This window comes from Schistocerca piceifrons, chromosome X (assembly GCF_021461385.2).
Source record: "Schistocerca piceifrons isolate TAMUIC-IGC-003096 chromosome X, iqSchPice1.1, whole genome shotgun sequence".
NCBI classification, from domain to species: Eukaryota; Metazoa; Arthropoda; class Insecta; order Orthoptera; family Acrididae; genus Schistocerca; species Schistocerca piceifrons.
Window position 1 is genome coordinate 831,740,126 of NC_060149.1, and position 20,903 is coordinate 831,761,028.

The 20,903-nt window shown below is 44.4% G+C and overlaps 1 protein-coding gene across 1 annotated transcript in view; it reads right to left on the minus strand.

Moving 5' to 3' along the window:
• Positions 1-17,949: 17,949 nt before the first annotated feature.
• Positions 17,950-20,903, minus strand: part of LOC124722729 (dual specificity protein phosphatase 10) — a 228,982-nt gene continuing 226,028 nt past the window's right edge. The window contains exon 6 of the mRNA XM_047247870.1: positions 17,950-18,050. Coding sequence (XP_047103826.1) covers positions 17,950-18,050 — 101 coding nt within the window. The remainder of the gene's footprint in view (positions 18,051-20,903) is intronic.

Consider the following 20,903-nt stretch of genomic DNA (forward strand, 5'->3'; position numbering starts at 1 on the left):
AGCCCAGGGCAATTGCAGAGACAGGACAGCCATGGCGCAGGCAGGTGCAGAAGTAGTGTAGGCTCTCTCTCTTCTGTTCATATGTCACCTACAAACTCTAACATACAATTCATTACATAATGAGCCTTTGTTAAGTCTTCAGAATGAGAAAACATGGACTACATAGCAATAGCAGATGTATGGTTTTTTAACTCTGTCAGTATCAGATTCTCTCGTTGCGGAGGAAATGATACCAAGTCCCAGCTGGGACATTGCCGCACATCTAGAGTCCCAGGATTGTGGAGTTGAGTTGCTGTCCAGGATGGCGGCTGAGTCCTCGGTGTCGCATAGGCAAAGGTCTTCCAGTTTATGGCTGAGATAGAAGTGCCGTATGGAGCTCAGCACCAGCCTAAATTCCCGCCTTTTGGACGGATACTTGCAGACCTAACTTCAGCACGTGACATGGAGGATGCATGAAGAGCTGCAGTTTGTCAACGACATTATCTGTGGAAGATACCATCCCACATTTTGTTTGTTTCTTATACGACATCGTTATTGTTCCTGTCCTATCCTGGTGGTGGTGGTCGTGGTGGTGGTAACCGAAGAAGTGTGGGAAATTGTTTAATCATGGTATATCATTGTAATTTACCGCTGTCTTGTATGTGACCTGCAGTGAGTTCAAATGGTTCAAATGGCTCTAAGCACTATGGGACTTAACATCTGTGGTCATCCGTCCCCTAGACTTAGAACTACTTAAACCTAACTAACCAAAGGACATCACACACATCCATGCCCGTGCAGGATTCGAACCTGCGACCGTAGCAGCAGCGTGGTACCGGACTGAAGCGCCGAGAACCGCTCGGTCACAACGGCCGGCCCTGCAGTGAGTCTTTTTTAATGTACATGTATGTCTGTATAAACGTTCCTACGTGCCATGTCTTTAATATTCTGCTGCTTTTACACATCCTCTGTCATCTCATGTGTTGGACTCACCATGGGCAGTTTTGTAGTGATGACATAGAGTGTCACCTAATTTTTGGATTATAAATTATAGCGATTACTATATGAGTGTTGTATGGATCGAGACAGCCATGTTATCGCTGTGGATGGCTTTGATAAACATCCAGTAGCCATCTTTCGTCCTAAATTATCCTTGTTAAGATAAGGCTAAATACACAGGTGGCAATTTTTAGGTCATAAATTATGGCAATAAAGATAAGATATGATGCATCCCTTTCTGGAGAAACATCCACAGAAGAAATCAAGTAGTCACAAAATCTGACAAATTTACTGATAAATATTGTTCCAAAACTTCTCCAGTTCCTGTGAGTCTCAATGGAACAAAAACAAAATGAATGAAAGTTCTTCGCCAATGAAATAAGTTAGAATATCAAGTTCACAAAATAAATAATTAAGTTCCACAATGTTTGAAATAGTCAATCACTTTAAGGAACCAAATAAAGCAATATTCAAAACTTGAACCCGACCAGAAAAAAGCCTTGCTCAACTCGGTTTTAGTAAACAAATCTGCAGCCAACTTCAGTTTATTGAAAGAACAAACACTTCACGGAATCTTAGATTGGTACTACAATTACTAAGTATAAAGTGGCCAACAGTGACAAAAATTTGTAAGTCCGACAGGGATAGAAAAATTATAGTCTAACATTACCTTGTCAATTAGTAGGACAACAGTACAAATGATACCAAGTCCCAGCTGACACATTGCCGCACATCTAGAGTCCCAGAAATGTGGAGTTGGGTTGCTGTCCAGGATGGCAGCTGAGCCCTCGGTGTGGCATAGGCGAAGGTCTTCCAGTTGCTGCCTGCGATAGTAGTGCCGTCTGGAGCTCAGCACCAGCCTAAATACCCGCCTTTTGGACGGATACCTGCACACCTAATTTCAGCAAGTGACATGGCGGATGCATGAAGAGCTGCAGTTTGTCAACGACCTTTGCTGTCGTCGTGTAAACTACCTGTTTCCCTGCCAGAGTGCTGTTTATTCACTCTGCTGGCTTGGCCATTGAGTTCTGTGATTACAGAGTCCCACATCATCTGAACTGTAGGTACTGAGCTTGCTGCAACCTGTGAGATGTACATGTTGCACGTGGTGTCGTTGGCACCTGCTGTCTAGGGGGCACCATGGCATTCCTACAACCCCCGCCCCCCATGGGCACAGAAGGAGAGAAGTGGAGGCAGACGGCAGACATCAGAATCTTCAGCACAGTCCGAGTCCTCTGTCCCATGGAGGGACAGAGCCTGTCAGAGATCGACACCGATAGGGGTGTCGTACAGTATTTTCCAACACCCCGCATCACTCTAATCCATGTCAGCTAGTGTAGATCCTGGATAAATGGTGTCTATTGGGTTGCGTTTCTGGAAGAGAGAGTTGTGTAAGATTTCCTGAGGAAGACATGGAATCCCAACAGGGCGAACCCGGCTGATATGTTTTGTGCGCTGGGTGCCATCCTTCAACTCGACGTCTAGCATGACATGGGCAAAGGGGCATGTAACTGTAGCAGGGAGCCACTGCGATTGAGCTCAGGAGAAGTAGAATATGCAAAAAGAATCTTGTAAGATAAAGCGATGGCCTTGATCCTGTGGAGTGCGTGAGTTTGTTAGATGGGGCTGGAGAACGGAGAGTGGCGAACGGTGTGGTCACCCATGCAGTTTTAAAATGAGCTAAGAGCCATCCTGTAGTGTGTGGCTTAGTAAGAAGTGAAAAAGAAGGTGAGGGCATTATCCACAGAATGGTGACTGCGAAGTTTCGCCACCTCTTTTTTGAATATTCTAAAAAGAATTTGGCAGCTAGCTTGTTGGAGGCTGGATGAAACGCTGCTGTGTGGATGAGGGAGATATTGTTGACAGTACAAAACATAGAGAATTCGTAGGATGTAAAATGAGGTCCACTGGCCATGACTGTAGTCTCCAGAATGCCCACCTAGGCAACAATGCGCATCAGGACTTAGATGCTATGAGTAGAGGACGAGGAAGCTATCTTGATGACGAAAAGGAAGCCAATCTAGCGTCAATGACCATGAGCCACAAGGCTCTCAAGAATGCAGCAGCAAAATCAAAGCGCATCTGAGATCATGGGGTGGAGGTAGTTAGCCAATGACAATAATGTAATACAGAGGCAGCCTGCTTGCTCTGGCATGTGGAGGAAGTCGTCACCATACCTGTGATAGTGGAGTTTACCTCGCGAATAAAAAAGGTTCAAATGGCTCTAAGCACTATGGGACTTAACATCTGAGACCGATGACCGTTGCAGTCTGGTCTCTTTAATCCCACAACCACTTAACATCTGAGGTCATCAGTCCCCTAGAACTTAGAACTACTTAGACCTAACTAATCTAAGGACGTCACACACATCCATGCCCGAGGCAGGATTCGAACCTGCGACCGCAGCAGCCACGCGGTTCCAGACTGAAGCGCCTAGAACCGCTCGGCCACCGCGGCCGGCACCTCGCGAATAGCCGGCCGCGGTGGCCGTGCGGTTCTAGGCGCTGCAGTCCGGAACCGCGGGACTGCTACGGTCGCAGGTTCGAATCCTGCCTCGGGCATGGATGTGTGTGACGTCTTTAGGTTAGTTAGGTTTAAGTAGTTCTAAGTTCTAGGGGACTGATGACCTAAGATGTTAAGTCCCATAGTGCTCAGAGCCATTTGCACCATTTTTTTGCACCTCGCGAATAGACATGTTGGCATGCCACCCACGCCCATGGACTCGACACTGCAATGCATGAGGATGACGACGCACATCTTTCCGTTGTCAGCTTGAATGAGGATGATGCCCTGGAGGGCACAGAGCTTCTGCCAGTGGGCTAGAGGTAGACGGGACAGTAGGTCAGCAACAGCATGATGCATATTGATTGATACTTAAATTCATATATGTAGCGGGACAGGAACAGCAATCAGCATTGCAGGTAGTGCGCCGTCTTGGTTGTGATGGGCTGAGAACTTGAATATCAGCAGCAGAGGTTTGTGGTCAGTCAGAAGGGTGAAGTTTCTGCCATAGATGAAGTAGTGGAAGGTTCTGAGGCTGAAGATGCACTTGTGAGTGCAAAGGGAAGGTGGTTGTACCTATACAAGCCGACGGAAGTATTGATGACTAACACTTCATGGGATGTGGCGTCAAGTGGAAGGTGAAGGTATGCATTGCAGATGTCACTTTTTGCAAAACCTTCGCCTCCAGCAAGCTACACAACAGTGTCTTCCTTCTTTGAAATAGGGTACGATTTTATAACAGATTGAAAATTCACTGTTGTACTAAAATCACCACAAATCCAGACGGCGCCATTAGGCTTTTCAACGACAATGATGGGGCCTACTCATAGACGGTTGGAGATAGGCGTCTAAATCCCTTCATCTTGAAGTCACTGTGACTCAAGGCAGAGTTCGTCGTCAGCAGCAAACGGCACCGTATGAGCTTTGAAAAAATAGCTGTGGATATTAAGCCGGTCAGTGTGGCCGTGCGGTTCTAGGCGCTTCAGTCTGGAACCGCGCGATCGCTATGGTCGCAGGTTCGAATCCTGCCTCGGGCATGGATGTGTGTGATGTCCTTAGGTTAGTTAGGTTTAAGTAGCGCTAAGTTCTACGGGACTGATGACCTCAGATGTTAAGTCCCATAGTGCTCAGAGCCGTTTGAACCATTTGTGGATATTAAGGTGATGTGTAGATTGTAGTTGGTGGTCCTAACGGAGAGTGAAGAAAACACAGATGGAAACGTGGAAAATGATTCAGAGGTGTATGAGTCGAGGTCCAAACCGCTGATGTCTGAGCCAGTATTGTGAATTTGCAACCCCAAGGCAGTGAAGAGATCGAGACCAAGTAAATTAAAAGTACTGGGCATGGTGACCACAGGGATCTAGGTGGTGAGACCCGCTGGCCCGTATTGTATCTGGGCAGGGAAGGAGCCCATGACTGAGATGAGGTCCTTGCCGAAGCTGCTTAGGGGGGTGCGAAAACACTGGAGGGGAAGGAACCCTACTTTTTGATAAGTGAGCTAATCAATGACGATGGTGGAAGACCCAGTATCAATTTGTAACTCAACAGGGACCCCATCTAGCACCACTGTAACTGACGTCAACTTTATAGAAAATGGGAGGATCAATTGCATGAACAACACATCAGGGCGACTGGAGTCCTCGACTGCAACACCCAAGTCCTGACAGTCAATGTACGTCGAATCGACCATCAGAGCAGATGCGGAACGGCAAACCTCTGCCTTGTCGTCCGATTTGTTACATGCTGTGCATCTCACCCATCTGTGCGAGCATAGTTGTGTTTAGTAGCTAATGAAGCACTGGCTACGTGACAGAAGTTGGCGAAAACAGCGGAGGCCTGGCTTCCTGTTGTTTAGACAGGGGAGGGCCACTACGAGAAAGCCTGGATGCAAAAAAATGGCTAGTTCCTGCTGTGCTACCAACGAAAGCTATGGCTTTCGAAGGTACGGATAATAGGGAGACATGCCTCCAGGAACGTAATTTTGAGCTTCAACAAATTGTGGCACAAAGCTTCATCGGAAGAGTTGACCAGCACCTTGTCTATCATGAGGGAGGAGGTGACAGATGGTTTGCACTGACTATTGGCACAATGGAATCGACACTCCTGAGAGGCACAGTCCGTTCCCTATAGGATTCAGAAGACAACTTGTGACAGTTGAAAAACTTGTGCTGGGCTGCCGCCACATGCACTTGAATGTGCAAAACACTTGCTTTCAGCGTGGTGTGAGGGAGCATGGGGCTTAGGTTTTGGGTGCTACTGTTGGATCAGCTGGTAGAATGACAGTCTCCCATTGGTAAGGAAGAATGTGTGTTGCTGCATGTTACCTCTTATGTAGTGGATGAGGAAGGGTTGTCCCATCCGGCCCAATGTAACAGGACCATACTTCCATCTTGTGATCAAACTGTTGAAATAGTTGAGGCGTTGGTCAGGTGTTGTGCACAGAAAAGTCAGTCTGTGTAAGGTGGTCAGCAAATTCTGGCGCTGACTAGCGGAATGCCATCAGCTGCTCAAAGAGAAGTTCATTGGTGTGGTGCGTCCTCTGAAAGAGAATGAACATTGGATGTGTTAAGTTCACTTACTCTGCATCTGTTGCCATGACTGAAAGTGTCCATACAGAAAAGGAACTATCTGAAACAAGTTATGTGTAAAATGTCCGTTATCTGCTCGTCACTATCTGATATACACTCCTGGAAATGGAAAAAAGAACACATTGACACCGGTGTGTCAGACCCACCATACTTGCTCCGGACACTGCGAGAGGGCTGTACAAGCAATGATCACACGCACAGCACAGCGGACACACCAGGAACCGCGGTGTTGGCCGTCGAATGGCGCTAGCTGCGCAGCATTTCTGCACCGCCGCCGTCAGTGTCAGCCAGTTTGCCGTGGCATACGGAGCTCCATCGCAGTCTTTAACACTGGTAGCATGCCGCGACAGCGTGGACGTGAACCGTATGTGCAGTTGACGGACTTTGAGCGAGGGCGTATAGTGGGCATGCGGGAGGCCGGGTGGACGTACCGCCTAATTGCTCAACACGTGGGGCGTGAGGTCTCCACAGTACATCGATGTTGTCGCCAGTGGTCGGCGGAAGGTGCACGTGCCCGTCGACCTGGCACCGGACCGCAGCGACGCACGGATGCACGCCAAGACCGTAGGATCCTACGTAGTGCCGTAGGGGACCGCACCGCCACTTCCCAACAAATTAGGGACACTGTTGCTCCTGGGGTATCGGCGAGGACCATTCGCAACCGTCTCCATGAAGCTGGGCTACGGTCCCGCACACCGTTAGTCCGTCTTCCGCTCACGCCCCAACATCGTGCAGCCCGCCTCCAGTGGTGTCGCGACAGGCGTGAATGGAGGGACGAATGGAGACGTGTCGTCTTCAGCGATGAGAGTCGCTTCTGCCTTGGTGCCAATGATGGTCGTATGCGTGTTTGGCGCCGTGCAGGTGAGCGCCACAATCAGGACTGCATACGACCGAGGCACACAGGGCCAACACCCGGCATCATGGTGTGGGGAGCGATCTCCTACACTGGCCGTACACCACTGGTGATCGTCGAGGGGACAATGAATAGTGCACGGTACATCCAAACCGTCATCGAACCCATCGTTCTACCATTCCTAGACCGGCAAGGGAACTTGCTGTTCCAACAGGACAATGCACGTCCGCATGTATCCCGTGCCACCCAACGTGCTCTAGAAGGTGTAAGTCAACTACCCTGGCCAGCAAGATCTCCGGATCTGTCCCCCATTGAGCATGTTTGGGACTGGATGAAGCGTCGTCTCACGCGGTCTGCACGTCCAGCACGAACGCTGGTCCAACCGAGGCGCCAGGTGGAAATGGCATGGCAAGCCGTTCCACAGGACTACATCCAGCATCTCTACGATCGTCTCCATGGGAGAATAGCAGCCTGCATTGCTGCGAAAGGTGGATATACACTGTACTAGTGCCGACATTGTGCATGCTCTGTTGCCTGTGTCTATGTGCCTGTGGTTCTGTCAGTGTGATCATGTGATGTATCTGACCCCAGGAATGTGTCAATAAAGTTTCCCCTTCCTGGGACAATGAATTCACGGTGTTCTTATTTCAATTTCCAGGAGTGTATTTCGTTGTAGGAAAACATCCACGAAACAAGGCAAGCAATCACAATCATACAGATTTATTGATAAACATTGTTCCAACACTTCTCCAGTTCCTGTGAGTCTGAACTGAACAAAAGTCTCCAAAAACAAAATGAATGGAAGTTCTTCGTGAATGGAGCTCCTTTAGAGTTCCAAGTTCACAGAATAAATAATTCAGTTCCACAATGCTTGAAATAGACAATCATTTTAAGTAACCAAATAAAGCAATGCTCAAAACTTTACTTGAACAGAAAAAAAGTTTTGCTCGGCTCGGTTTTAGGAAACTAGTCTGCAACGAAATTCGTTTAATACACTCCTGGAAATTGAAATAAGAACACCGTGAATTCATTGTCCCAGGAAGGGGAAACTTTATTGACACATTCCTGGGGTCAGATACATCACATGATCACACTGACAGAACCACAGGCACATAGACACAGGCAACAGAGCATGCACAATGTCGGCACTAGTACAGTGTATATCCACCTTTCGCAGCAATGCAGGCTGCTATTCTCCCATGGAGACGATCGTAGAGATGCTGGATGTAGTCCTGTGGAACGGCTTGCCATGCCATTTCCACCTGGCGCCTCGGTTGGACCAGCGTTCGCGCTGGACGTGCAGACCGCGTGAGACGACGCTTCATCCAGTCCCAAACATGCTCAATGGGGGACAGATCCGGAGATCTTGCTGGCCAGGGTAGTTGACTTACACCTTCTAGAGCACGTTGGGTGGCACGGGATACATGCGGACGTGCATTGTCCTGTTGGAACAGCAAGTTCCCTTGCCGGTCTAGGAATGGTAGAACGATGGGTTCGATGACGGTTTGGATGTACCGTGCACTATTCAGTGTCCCCTCGACGATCACCAGTGGTGTACGGCCAGTGTAGGAGATCGCTCCCCACACCATGATGCCGGGTGTTGGCCCTGTGTGCCTCGGTCGTATGCAGTCCTGATTGTGGCGCTCACCTGCACGGCGCCAAACACGCATACGACCATCATTGGCACCAAGGCAGAAGCGACTCTCATCGCTGAAGACGACACGTCCCCATTCGTCCCTCCATTCACGCCTGTCGCGACACCACTGGAGGCGGGCTGCACGATGTTGGGGCGTGAGCGGAAGACGGCCTAACGGTGTGCGGGACCGTAGCCCAGCTTCATGGAGACGGTTGCGAATGGTCCTCGCCGATACCCCAGGAGCAACAGTGTCCCTAATTTGCTGGGAAGTGGCGGTGCGGTCCCCTACGGCACTACGTAGGATCCTACGGTCTTGGCGTGCATCCGTGTGTCGCTGCGGTCCGGTCCCAGGTCGACGGGCACGTGCACCTTCCGCCGACCACTGGCGACAACATCGATGTACTGTGGAGACCTCACGCCCCACGTGTTGAGCAATTCGGCGGTACGTCCACCCGGCCTCCCGCATGCCCACTATACGCCCTCGCTCAAAGTCCGTCAACTGCACATACGGTTCACGTCCACGCTGTCGCGGCATGCTACCAGTGTTAAAGACTGCGCTGGAGCTCCGTATGCCACGGCAAACTGGCTGACACTGACGGCGGCGGTGCACAAATGCTGCGCAGCCAGCGCCATTCGACGGCCAACACCGCGGTTCCTGGTGTGTCCGCTGTGCCGTGCGTGTGATCATTGCTTGTACAGCCCTCTCGCAGTGTCCGGAGCAAGTATGGTGGGTCTGACACACCGGTGTCAATGTGTTCTTTTTTCCATTTCCAGGAGTGTAGAAAGAGCTAACACTTCACGAAATCTTATACAGATACTTTACTTGCTGAAGTATCAAGAGCCCAACGGAAATGAAAATTTATGTCTGACAGGAGTAGAAAACTTTAAGTCTGACCACGCGGCTCCTCCCGTCGGAGGTTCGAGTCCTCCCTTGGGCATGGGTGTGTGTGTTGTCCTTAGCGCAAATTAGTTTAAGTTAGCTTAAGTAGTGCGTAAGACTAGGGACCGATGACCTCAGCAGTTTGGTTTGGTCCCATAAGACCTTATCATAATTTCCAAATTTTTTTAAGTCTGACGCTGTCTTGTCAGTAGACCAACAGTACAAATTATCGTGCTATATAGCGCTGTAGCTGAGGCTTTGGTGCAGTATGTGGAGGTCATGTGCTGGCCTAAACATTCGCCTTGTGTGTGTTCGGAACATGACACAGTAGATGCATGAAAAGACTTCTATCATCACCATGTATGCCGTCTGCTGGCCTGGCCAGAGTACCTTTAATGCCATCAACTGCGCTCGCTGCTTAGTTCTGGGGATGCGAAATGCCATGTCACCTGAACTGTCGCTTGCTGCAACTGGATGATATACATGTCACATGTATATCGTCAGTGCCTGCTGTCTAGTGCGCTGTGGCAAGGTAACATAAATATAGAGTCAGAAGTGTTATGATAAAGGGTTATAAATTATACTCATGAAGATAATTGGCTGTGCCAGGCAGTATGAAAAAACTCAACTATTTATACAGCTCCTAATTGACCTAGAGATGTGGATGTGCTAGAAGGAGAAACGAGGTGACCTTGAAAGTGACAGGTGGTGTTTGTTTACATAAGGGTCATCAGTCACACCGCCAGTAATGATATAGCCCCACTACCACTCTATTGCAGCCATATGATTACGTGCAGAGTTACAATTATAATTTTATATTCATGTGGTTTCTGTGTTTCTAGATTGAAATCATTTACAGTCCTCATAAAGATTTAACCTCCAACCGGTATGTCAACTAATGTAGACATTGGTTGGTAAGATATGTAACTCAAGTAAATATACATCTCTAACAGTTCACACCACAGTTTCACATTATAATACCGTTTACTCTTCTTTTCTGGAAATCTGTACGCACAGGATCTTTAATGGATAATACTACCATCTTATCCTCTTTCTGAGCTAAAAATCTCACTCGTTATCGATAGATTCTAACTCATTTTTTCAGACAAGCGAACGGTAGGTTGCAGCACACAAAAAGGGAGGAAAACATCATCGCCATGATCTGGATGCCAGATGAAAATGTGTGTGTTATGTAGGGGTGTAGATCCTTTCATGAACAAGATGTTCACTCAGGTAAGTATCGCAAAATATCAGCAGTTGAACTATCATAAACTGTTTCAACGTTTAGAACTGAAACACAGGTTAGGTCTACTGAAAATTTTGTTCCTGTGGTAGCGAGTGGCGTTGCCATGTTGAGAGGTGTGCAACAACATTCAGGGAACATTTTTACTGACTACATAAAATCTTAACTTACAAATCAAAATCAAGAGACAGCCCTCATAGTTAACCATACCATACAACAGACACCTTACAGTAACCTCGAAACACGGCCATGAAAAGAAAATTTAGAACAGAAACACTTATACACAAATCTATCAGATTCAGTTCTCACAGTTTCTAGTTGCGAATGAAAAACCATAAAAATCTTAGATGTGTGCTGCCATTTACATTTGCCTTTTTAAAATAATTACATAACGTGTATTATTATTTCAAATCCAGTTAGGCCCTTCCAAAAATAAAACAAAAATCATCAAACAGCATAGGAACACAGAATGGTTAAAATACGGTCATCCTAAATACTTAATTCTCAGAACATTAGGAATAAGGGGACTAGGCATTATCACAGATAGACTTAGGGAAAAAATATTGCCATTCAAATGGCAACATAAGCTCATGTGTAACTTTCATGATGTCAGTAATGAACAGAAAAGATTTGTACAAATAAGAACACAATCACCTTTGAACTTGTCAACAGCGAAATTTATAGGAGGTCGAGAACCGAGTACCCCTGACACCCAGAAAGTTGCTGGCGAGCCAGAAATGCAAGAAGCCAAAATTACTCCTGTCAGAGCACAAAAATGCGAACATGTTTCTCTTTATAAGATTCTGACAGGATAGTTGGGAACCAGCTGTCTCAATTTTCACTTCGCCTTTCTCACGAAAAATCTCGGCTCTCTGAACACAGAACATTCTATTTCTGTAATAAATCCTTTCAACTGATATCTTTTTCTAATTAAGCCTTCATACTACGCATCTCCATCTCACTGCATTGTGTACATACGTCTCTCCCACCGTCTCCTATTTTCTCATTGATTTACAGTATTTTCCGCTGCCACTGTCTTCTCTCTCAGTTACACTGTCTATTTTTGTCTTTCTTCAACACTGCCACTGTCTCCACCGTAACTCGGCAGCTCAAAAATTCTAGAGGGACCAACTTTAACTTTCTCCAATAATCACATGTTAAAAATTTCGGTCCAAAATGCGCCCTTCGCTACACCTACGTGTTAAAGTTCACGATCTGGGAAGCAGATCCCCCAATTGTCTGCATGGTCCCTACCGATCTATATTTTTTACTTCCATTTTATGCGCTCTTCTGCTGCTACTGCTTCTATCTCCATCCCACTTCCTTCTCTCTTACTGCCACTGTCTCTTACTGACCATCAATATCTCCCCTCTCTTTGGGTCCCACTGCTATTGTCTTCATCCCTCTCTCTTCCTCTTTCGCTACCACTTTCTCTCTTTCCCCATCGCCACCTCCTCTCTCTTACTGTCCCCACTGCCACTGTCTCCTCGCTCTTCCACCGTCAATGTCTCTCTGCTACTCTCTTTAAGCACAAGAAAGCACCAACTTTTAGAGAGGAACATATTCGCCTTTTTTCTGGTCTGAAAGGAACGTCTTTCCGCTGGTCCTCTTCTTTTCCCTACTACACAAGGGAGTGCTGTTTATTTTAAACGAATTCTACAGGTAAGTGAAGTTTTGACAGTTTATTTATAAATTTTGACTCATATAGACAACAAATAAGTATACATAACATAAGGTTAACACAAAATCGTTTGTTTCACATTTATTTCTGGATACTTTGTTCATCAATCGCAATTCACCAGAAAAGCCTGACTTATGATATGTATCTCGAAAGAGTAAGAGTGTTATTAGAAATATTTTACTGAATTTGCAGTCTTCCCTTACATAAGTTTTGGCAGTCATTTAAAGTTATTTTCAGGCACGTTAAGAACCTTTTTAGCACACTTTTTGTCGCTGCAGCATCACTTTAGCCATATTTGTATAGACGTTAAGTGCCCGTTGTACAGAGGCGGCACGTCATAAAGATGTATTGGTGAAAAAATGCTGATAAAAACTGTTGGGTGACCTCAGAACTCTTGTGATGACCCTAGAACCCTTCCCATGTTTTCACTACATCAGCTAAAACTGTATTTACGCCTTAGATTCGACGAATCCCCCTGAATAGACTTTATAGGAGTGGCCATTTCCAGAACCCAAAATACATGGACTCTCGGTGTTTTCTCAGGAACCACCAACGAACAGATGGGGCTTTTATGAGTAGCCTAGGGTCCTCCCTAGAACATACCTAACGCAAAAGAATTAACCGATTTTCTAATTTTGCCTGGGCTGTGGGAAGTGGGAACTGCTTAAAGGTATTCAGATGGTCGCTAGGTCAAGGGTTATCAGAAACACATGATCCCTTATCTCTGTTTTCAATACAACCGGAGATATGACACCCTGAAATATCGCATTTTACCACACGTCTTTATGGAACATATTGTCATGCACGGACCTACACACTTTAGCTCCATTTCATACAAACTAAACCTAACCGAAACTGAACCAAGGTAATGTGCGAGCGACAAATCTTGTTGGTAAGTGCAACTTGTTCAAATGGTTCAAATGGCTCTGAGCACTTTGGGACTTTACTTCTGAGGTCATCAGTCCCCTAGAACTTAGAAATACTTAAACCTAACTAACCTAAGGACATCACACACACCCATGCCCGATTCGAACCTGCGACCGTAGCGGTCTCGCGGTTCCAGACTGTAGCGCCTAGAACCGCTCGGCCACCCCGGCCGGCTGCAACTTGTCGGCATGTTTCCATGCTGATAGCTAGACAGGGGATAGCTCACACAGAAAGCCGTGCCACCAGAATGGGCCCCAGAGAAGCCCCCTCAATAGACGTTACTACATGTTAAAAAAAATGGCTCTGAGCACTATGGGACTTAACATCTTAGGTCATCAGTCCCCTAGAACGTAGAACTACTTAAACCTAACTAACCTAATGACATCACACACATCCATGCCCGAAGCAGTCTCGAACCTGCGACCGTAGCAGTCCCGCGGTTCCGGACTGCAGCGCCTAGAACCGCACGGCCACCGCGGCCGGCACTACATGTTAGATGTCACAACATTGCAGAAAAAAAAGTCTTCAGTGTAAAAGAAAGCTCGAGTTAATTTCCATATCTACTCACATTCGCCAAATTAATGTCCACCCCAATGGTGGATTTCAACATCTGAAATTCTACAAATTGGGCCTAAAAATTGATGTCGTACAATCATCCAGACCACCTTTATAAGTGCAGAAAACTACGTGTTAGTTAAGCAGGCAAACAGGCAGACCGAATGTAACAACTCATAACACATCTCAAAAGAAAATATTTCCGAGGCAGTGCAAAAGGTACATCGCTCGCTGAGATTAATACATGGAAAACCCTTTCTGATGTCACATTATTGAAAAAAAGTCTGCAAAGCTCTGAGCTAATATCCGCATACAGGGCCCGAAATTCCGCAATATGAACCACAAAAGTTGACATTTCAGAATGTCCGCTTAAAAATGCCATGTCGTAAAACTACCCTAAGCAGGCTTACACCAGCAGAAAGACAAGTATGACCTAAGTAGGCAATAGACAGACTGAATGCAACTGATGAGACTCACCCTCAAATAAATTATTTCGGAAACAGTGCAAAAAGTACGATATTCGTGTTGTCGACCGAGGTTAATATACCCTCTAAGTATGTATATCCACATTTTTAAATACTTCTCAGCCATCAGTGTAGGACGAACGTAGATAATGCATCGTTTTACTCACTAGAAACGTTATAAAAGAAGTTATTCATTGCTAATTATTGTTGTTATACAGATAAAACAGGCCTACGAAAGGATGTATAAATAACAACTGTTTGCAGTCAGGAGGCTACTTACAAGCTTTATAGCCGGTATTTGTTCGATATTATTGCCCACAGTATCCTAAAAAATACGTCAATAGCGCTGTTCACGTTGTTAAATACGTAAATACGTTAAGTGAGAATTCAGTGTGTGCAGTTGCATTTCTGCAAACTATGGCTTGTAAAAACGAAAATCAGTAACCACTGCAAACACATGCATAACACAATTGTCTTATTAGGAAAGGATGGAAAGAATAAGTTGTTTTTTATTACCAAAATAGTTACTTAGACAACGGAACATCTAGCCTACAGCCCGTCAACACACGATCAAAGACGATAACAGTGGTAGATGTGACATCTCAAAAGACAATGTCAGAGTCGACATCTCGGAAAAAACTATGTATCATAATATACTGCGAGACGGCTCAGACTTTGCAATCACAAATTAAATATTGCTGCATTTAAATTGTCTGTTTAACTTATTAAAATACATGTTTACTGCAATATAACCGAAATCGTCACGAAAATTCAATTTCGTGCGATTTGCAAACACAAAGTACCAACGTAATAGGCGTATGCCTAACACAAGACTTTGTATGACCACCCTGCATTGCAATAAAGGCTAAACAAATGACACAACGCGGGTTAAAGTGATGCTAATCTCTATAACGTACAGATATGTAGATGTGGAAGTCATTATGTTCCAAACAAAATTTGTGGAGCCGACTGGAAATGACATTAGAGATTCCACCAAAAAATTGATACTAAGACAACTGGAATATGTGCTTAACATCAAGCCCTTAACCAGATCATTCGTGGTAGGACTTCCAGTAAGTGAAGCTTAAACAAAATGCACTTACACACTACAATCGTAGAAATGGAAGATTGGTCAGCTTTGAAAGAAGCCCTTTCGACGTCGTGGGCGTGACTTTATTCGCACCATTTAATCTACTAGACGCGAAACCTGTTTTCTTTGTACCCTCCTCCAGTGCTCCTATAGATTAGTACCAGCTATTATTCTTGCCTTGTTCGCGTCCATTACATTTCGTTAGGGCCTTAGTTACCAGTAGGACTGGCAATGTGCTTTGTGAATAATGTCCAAATATGGTTACTATTTGTATGTATCCACATGGTCCCACTACTTATGCCTTTCAACATTGAGTCTGGTAACCGCATGCTGTTTAGTACGTATCTCAATGCATTATTATTATTCCATTTATGGGGCTGTGGAAATATCACATCTGTTACCATTGGGGAAACAGTGTAATTTGAAACCAAACATTTCACAATTAGGGGTTTCAGGATGAATCATGCAGAACAATATCTATCTGAGGGGTAATGTGCATTAGAGGCAACAGTGCGCGGGACTGACAGTGTATTTATGCTGTATGTGCTGTCCATCAGACAGGGATTAGTTGTGAGCGGAGTAACGCGCCCATGACAGACTTCAATTTACATGCGTACACATATCGAATTATCTCATTGTAAACCTCCAAGCCAGTGTGGCAGACGTATGGCATACACAAACGATGAATATGTGGATATGCTTCTGGTACTTGGTGCATCTGATAACTGGGTTGTTGCCACTCGTGAATATGCTGCAAGATATACTCATCGACACCACCCAATGTGTTTCGTCATCTGGAGCTACGAATTTAGGAGTCAAGTTCTCTCCTTCCACCATCACTTGACAGAGGTCGTCCACGGACCCGCCGTACTCCAGCTACGGAGGAAGCTATTCTGGAGGTCATACACCAAGAACCTCAGTGAAGTACACGTAGTGTAGCAAGGCAGCTGCATGTCTCACAATGCACAGTTGTCAATGTGCTGCACGAGCATCACATTCGCTTTGCAGTTAATGTCTGGACCGAAATATTTGGCGACAGGTATTTGGGCCCCTACATGTTGCCTCACCAGTTGACTGCACGAAGATATCATGCATTCCTCTCAAACTATCTACCTGATATGCTGGAAGATGTTCCACTACATGTTCGGCGGAGGATATGGTTCCAACATGATGGTGCACCTCCACACTCTGGAATTAATGTGTGACAGTATTTGGATAGAACATTTCCAGGCAAATGGCTCGGACATTGAGGTCCAGTTGTATGGCACCGCGTTCACCTGGCCTAAATCTCCTGGATTTCTTCCTGTGGGGACACCTCAAGGAGCACGTGCACTCCACTCCACTGACGAATGTGGGAGAATTGGTACCATATTTTCATCCACTCTTTTTAGTGTGGACAAAGCTTAGCTGTATGATCTGGAGGGCTGCGCAATGTTTGAATGTGCAGGGAGGTCGCTTTGAGCATCTGTTGTGCTGAAGACAACGTATTCTGTTGTGAAGGTCATGCGGTCATTAATATGGATATTATTATTGTCACTGGTTCCTAATGTGCGACATCTGAGCATTCATATTACGTGTAGTATAAATGACAAGTAGACGTTGTGTTATTGTACTGTGCTATCATCTTTAGCATCTCGAAATTGATACTATTGTTGTAGTTATTCTGTCCGATGGCAGATCATCTGTTTCAACCATCTGTTTCTTATTTGTCTAGCCATGTATTTGTTATGTTCCACGTTACAAAATATTGTAAATTTAGGACATATGCGAGCTAAGAAACAGTGTGTATTACAGTATGAAATGTCAGTATGAAATTAGCAAATAAAAGAATGCACCCCAACCTAGGATCGAACCTTCGACCTCCTGCATTCTAACCCAAAACTGTATCCCTTGCACCAACTGTACAGCACGATTAATATGTACTCACAGAGGTAGTTACCATATGTGTGGTTACAGTATTGCCAGGCTGCCATTCTTTAACATCCTTTTCCTGCCGGGTTTAATCGCCAGACGAAATTTTGTAACAGATGTTTTTTTAACGCTGGCATTTGAGGAGTCGTGCTGCGAATCCCAATTGCGCGAATTACATTTATATATACTTCATAATGTTGGTGGGTAGAGTTATGAATTGCGCATGTGGCGCATAGAAGCCAAAGGGTCCAAGAAAAAAAGCATTATTTCGAGATAATTGAAGTTAAAGTTCAAAAAAATTCCAGTAGGTCATGTTTGGAGTTAAGTAGTTTTGTTTACATTATCATACATCTCAAGGGCATAGTTCATCATAAAAGTATATTAAAACATTATTTTGATTATACATAAACATATTTTTATATGTTGGAAGTTCACCATGTTTTGCACGCTGCACTTGCCTCTCTTGTACAGCTGCACTTGGACCCCTTGCTTTCTGAATGTTGGTCAATAATGAAACTATTTTGAAAGTAGAAAAGCACTTATATTTATTTTTAAGTACTAAAAATCTGTATTACAAAAAAATAAAGATCAATCAAAAAATACACAATCTAAAAGGTGGAACAAAATACAAATTTTCATTTTCATTCATCCTCATCAGTTTCATAAACATTGTCCAGAGCTTCATCTTCTTCATCCCCGTCACTTAGTTCTGGCTCTTTATCACGCTGACTTGCTGCTTGGGCTTGAAGCCGAGTGGCTACATTTTTTAGCTCCAAATAAAAGGGATGATGGATGGGTGGTACAAACTGGAGCAGCTCAATCAGGTCTTTCACTTTTTGTAACGGAATGGACCGTGTCTTGAAAGGAGGATATAAGACGAACATCAACAAAACCCAAACGAGAATAATGGAATGTAGTCGAATTAAATCGGGTGATGCTAGGGGAATTAGATTAGGAAATGAGACGCTTAAAGTAGTAAATGAGTTTTGCTATTTGGGGAGTAAAATAACTGATGATGGTCGAAGTAGAGAGGATATAAAATGTAGACTGGCAATGGCAAGGAAAGCATTTCTGAAGAAGAGAAATTTGTTAACATCGAGTACACATTTAAGTGTCAGGAAGTCGTTTTCGAAAGTATTTGTATGGAGTGTAGCCATGTATGGAAGTGAAACGTGGACGATGAATAGTTTAGATAAGAAGAGAATAGAAGCTTTCGAAATGTGGTGCTACAGAAGAATGCTGAAGATTAGATGGGTAGATCACATAACTAACGAGGAGGTATTGAACAGAATTGGGGAGAAGAGGAGTTTGTGACACAACTTGACTAGAAGAAAGGATCGGTTGGTAGGGCGTATTCTGATGCATCAAGGGATCACCAATTTAGTATTGGAGGGCAGCGTGGAGGGTAAAAATCGTAGAGGGAGACCAAGAGAGGAATACACTAAACAGATTCAAAAGGATGTAGGTTGCAGTAGGTACTGGCAGATGAAAAACCTTGCACAGGATAGAGTAGCATGGAGAGCTGCATCAAACCAGTCTCTGGACTGAAGACCACAACAACAACAACTTTTTGTGGTTTTAGTTTAGGCTTTGTTGTTGTTGGTTGTAGAGTTGTGAGCTTTGCAGGTAGTTTTCCAGTTGTGTTTTGTTTCAGACTAAGTTGACTGCATGGCTCTAGGTATCCTGCCGAATACTTGTAGTGTACGATGCGTGGCGTACTCTTCTTAAACTTAAGAATTTGCATTTTTCTGATGCCTTTTACCTTTTGGGTGAAAGCATTGTTCAGGGCATCAATATCAACAAAGTCTTAATCTCTCATTTTAGTTACAATAAACTTCCGAATTGCTGATGCTACTAGGTTCGCCCAGTCGTCCGGAACGTTCATGTCTCTGTTGTCGTTTTTTTTTTCTTTTTGATCTCTATGTGCCCAAAGTCTCAGTCACATTCATTTTACGAGTGGCCAGGTACAAAGTAGTGCTGGGTGACTGACTGTCTCAGTGGCTGTGTTTCTTATCACGTACAACCAAAATTTTGACATCAATTGGCTCTTGTTCTGGCCTCAATATATTTGATGTAGCTACGGAGGGTCTTGATGTATTTTAGAAGGCAACTCATTATTTCCTGACACCCCCTGCTGGCTTGTCCCTCATGCCACATATACATGTTTCTGGTACCATCTTTGAGATTATGGACATTTATGTTACATGTCCACAGCTGTCGCATATAATACGCTTTGGAGTTTTTAACTGCAGGCGTTGGCATTATTCTTTGAAGGTCAAAAAAGGGTGATGCTGTATCTTTTGCCTTGTTTTTGGTGCTTTTTTCTTTTAATTCTTTTATAGCTTCAGCCTTTGTCGAGTGTGATTCTTTTTGTTTCATCGCCAACTTTTTTTCTTCTTCTGTGCCATGCAAAATTTTTATTTGGAACTTGTCGCAAGTGACACAGGTATTTGTCTGAGGCCTATTAAAACCCATATTAAACTTTGTGTTGAAAGTTTTTCGATAGAAGCTTTATTTTTACGGCACGATTCCTCTTTCCTCTTATGACTCTTTGTACAGCTTGTACATAATTGTTATGTTTAATTCTGGATTAAGGAACTTTTTGTTGACAGCTTTTGCTCTGCTGTAGTGACTTGAGTACTTAGGGAAGCTTCTAATGTGTTCTTCAGTAACTGCCACTCTTTCTGCTGAAATTTTGTTTGCAGGTTCCGTTTGACGTCTTTTGTCTCACAGAGCCACACATGATGGGTTTTCTTTCCTTTTTGGAATAATATTTCTCACACTTTTGTTTGATACATCAAGGGTTCTCAAAAAAAAATCTCTGCGAACTCTGTAGCCATTAAGGTTGTATGTAACTGACATGTCTTTTCTAACAACAGCTAATTCTTTTCGCCTTTTGATAGAATTCAGTTCTACAGCACTGTGTATGTAGGCCGTTTGCAGTTCCCAATCAGCTAAGTTCCAATATGCTTCAAATATGGCTTGGCTTTGCTCTTGTGGAATATTTTCATTGCACTTTCAACGACACTTGTGGTTATACTCAAGGACCTACTTCGATGCATGATATTTCGATTTATGGTCACGATAAGCCTTGCCGGAGTTTCGTAAATTCTTGATTTGTTCTCGCTTCCAGAGTCCCACTCTCCGAGCTCGTTTTCTTCCAGGTTGCGTCGGTGGTGGTATTGCACTATCTGGTAAATCCTCGATAATTCCCCCAACCACTTCAGCTTCTGATATTCCAGCTAAAAAGGAAAATTGAAGGATAGAAAAGGGAGTTACGTTTAGAGTAAGAAGCCTGGGTTAAGTTAGGCAAGGAGTTACATTAGGTTAGAGTAGGGCTATGAATAAACAAAAATATGCTGGTAAAGTAAAGTACGTTTTCGTTATGGATTTTTCATATCAAAGGCCTAAAAAATAAAATTAAACTCTCAATATCAGGCTACCACGTTCATCGCTTTCACTTGTAGTTTCATCATCACTTCTGGAAACAAAATTGGGATCAGCATCATTATCATGTCCGTCTCCAAATAAAGCAGCATATAAGAAATTCAGACTAGACTAAACGAAGAGTTTTTTTAATCAGCAAATAAAGAAA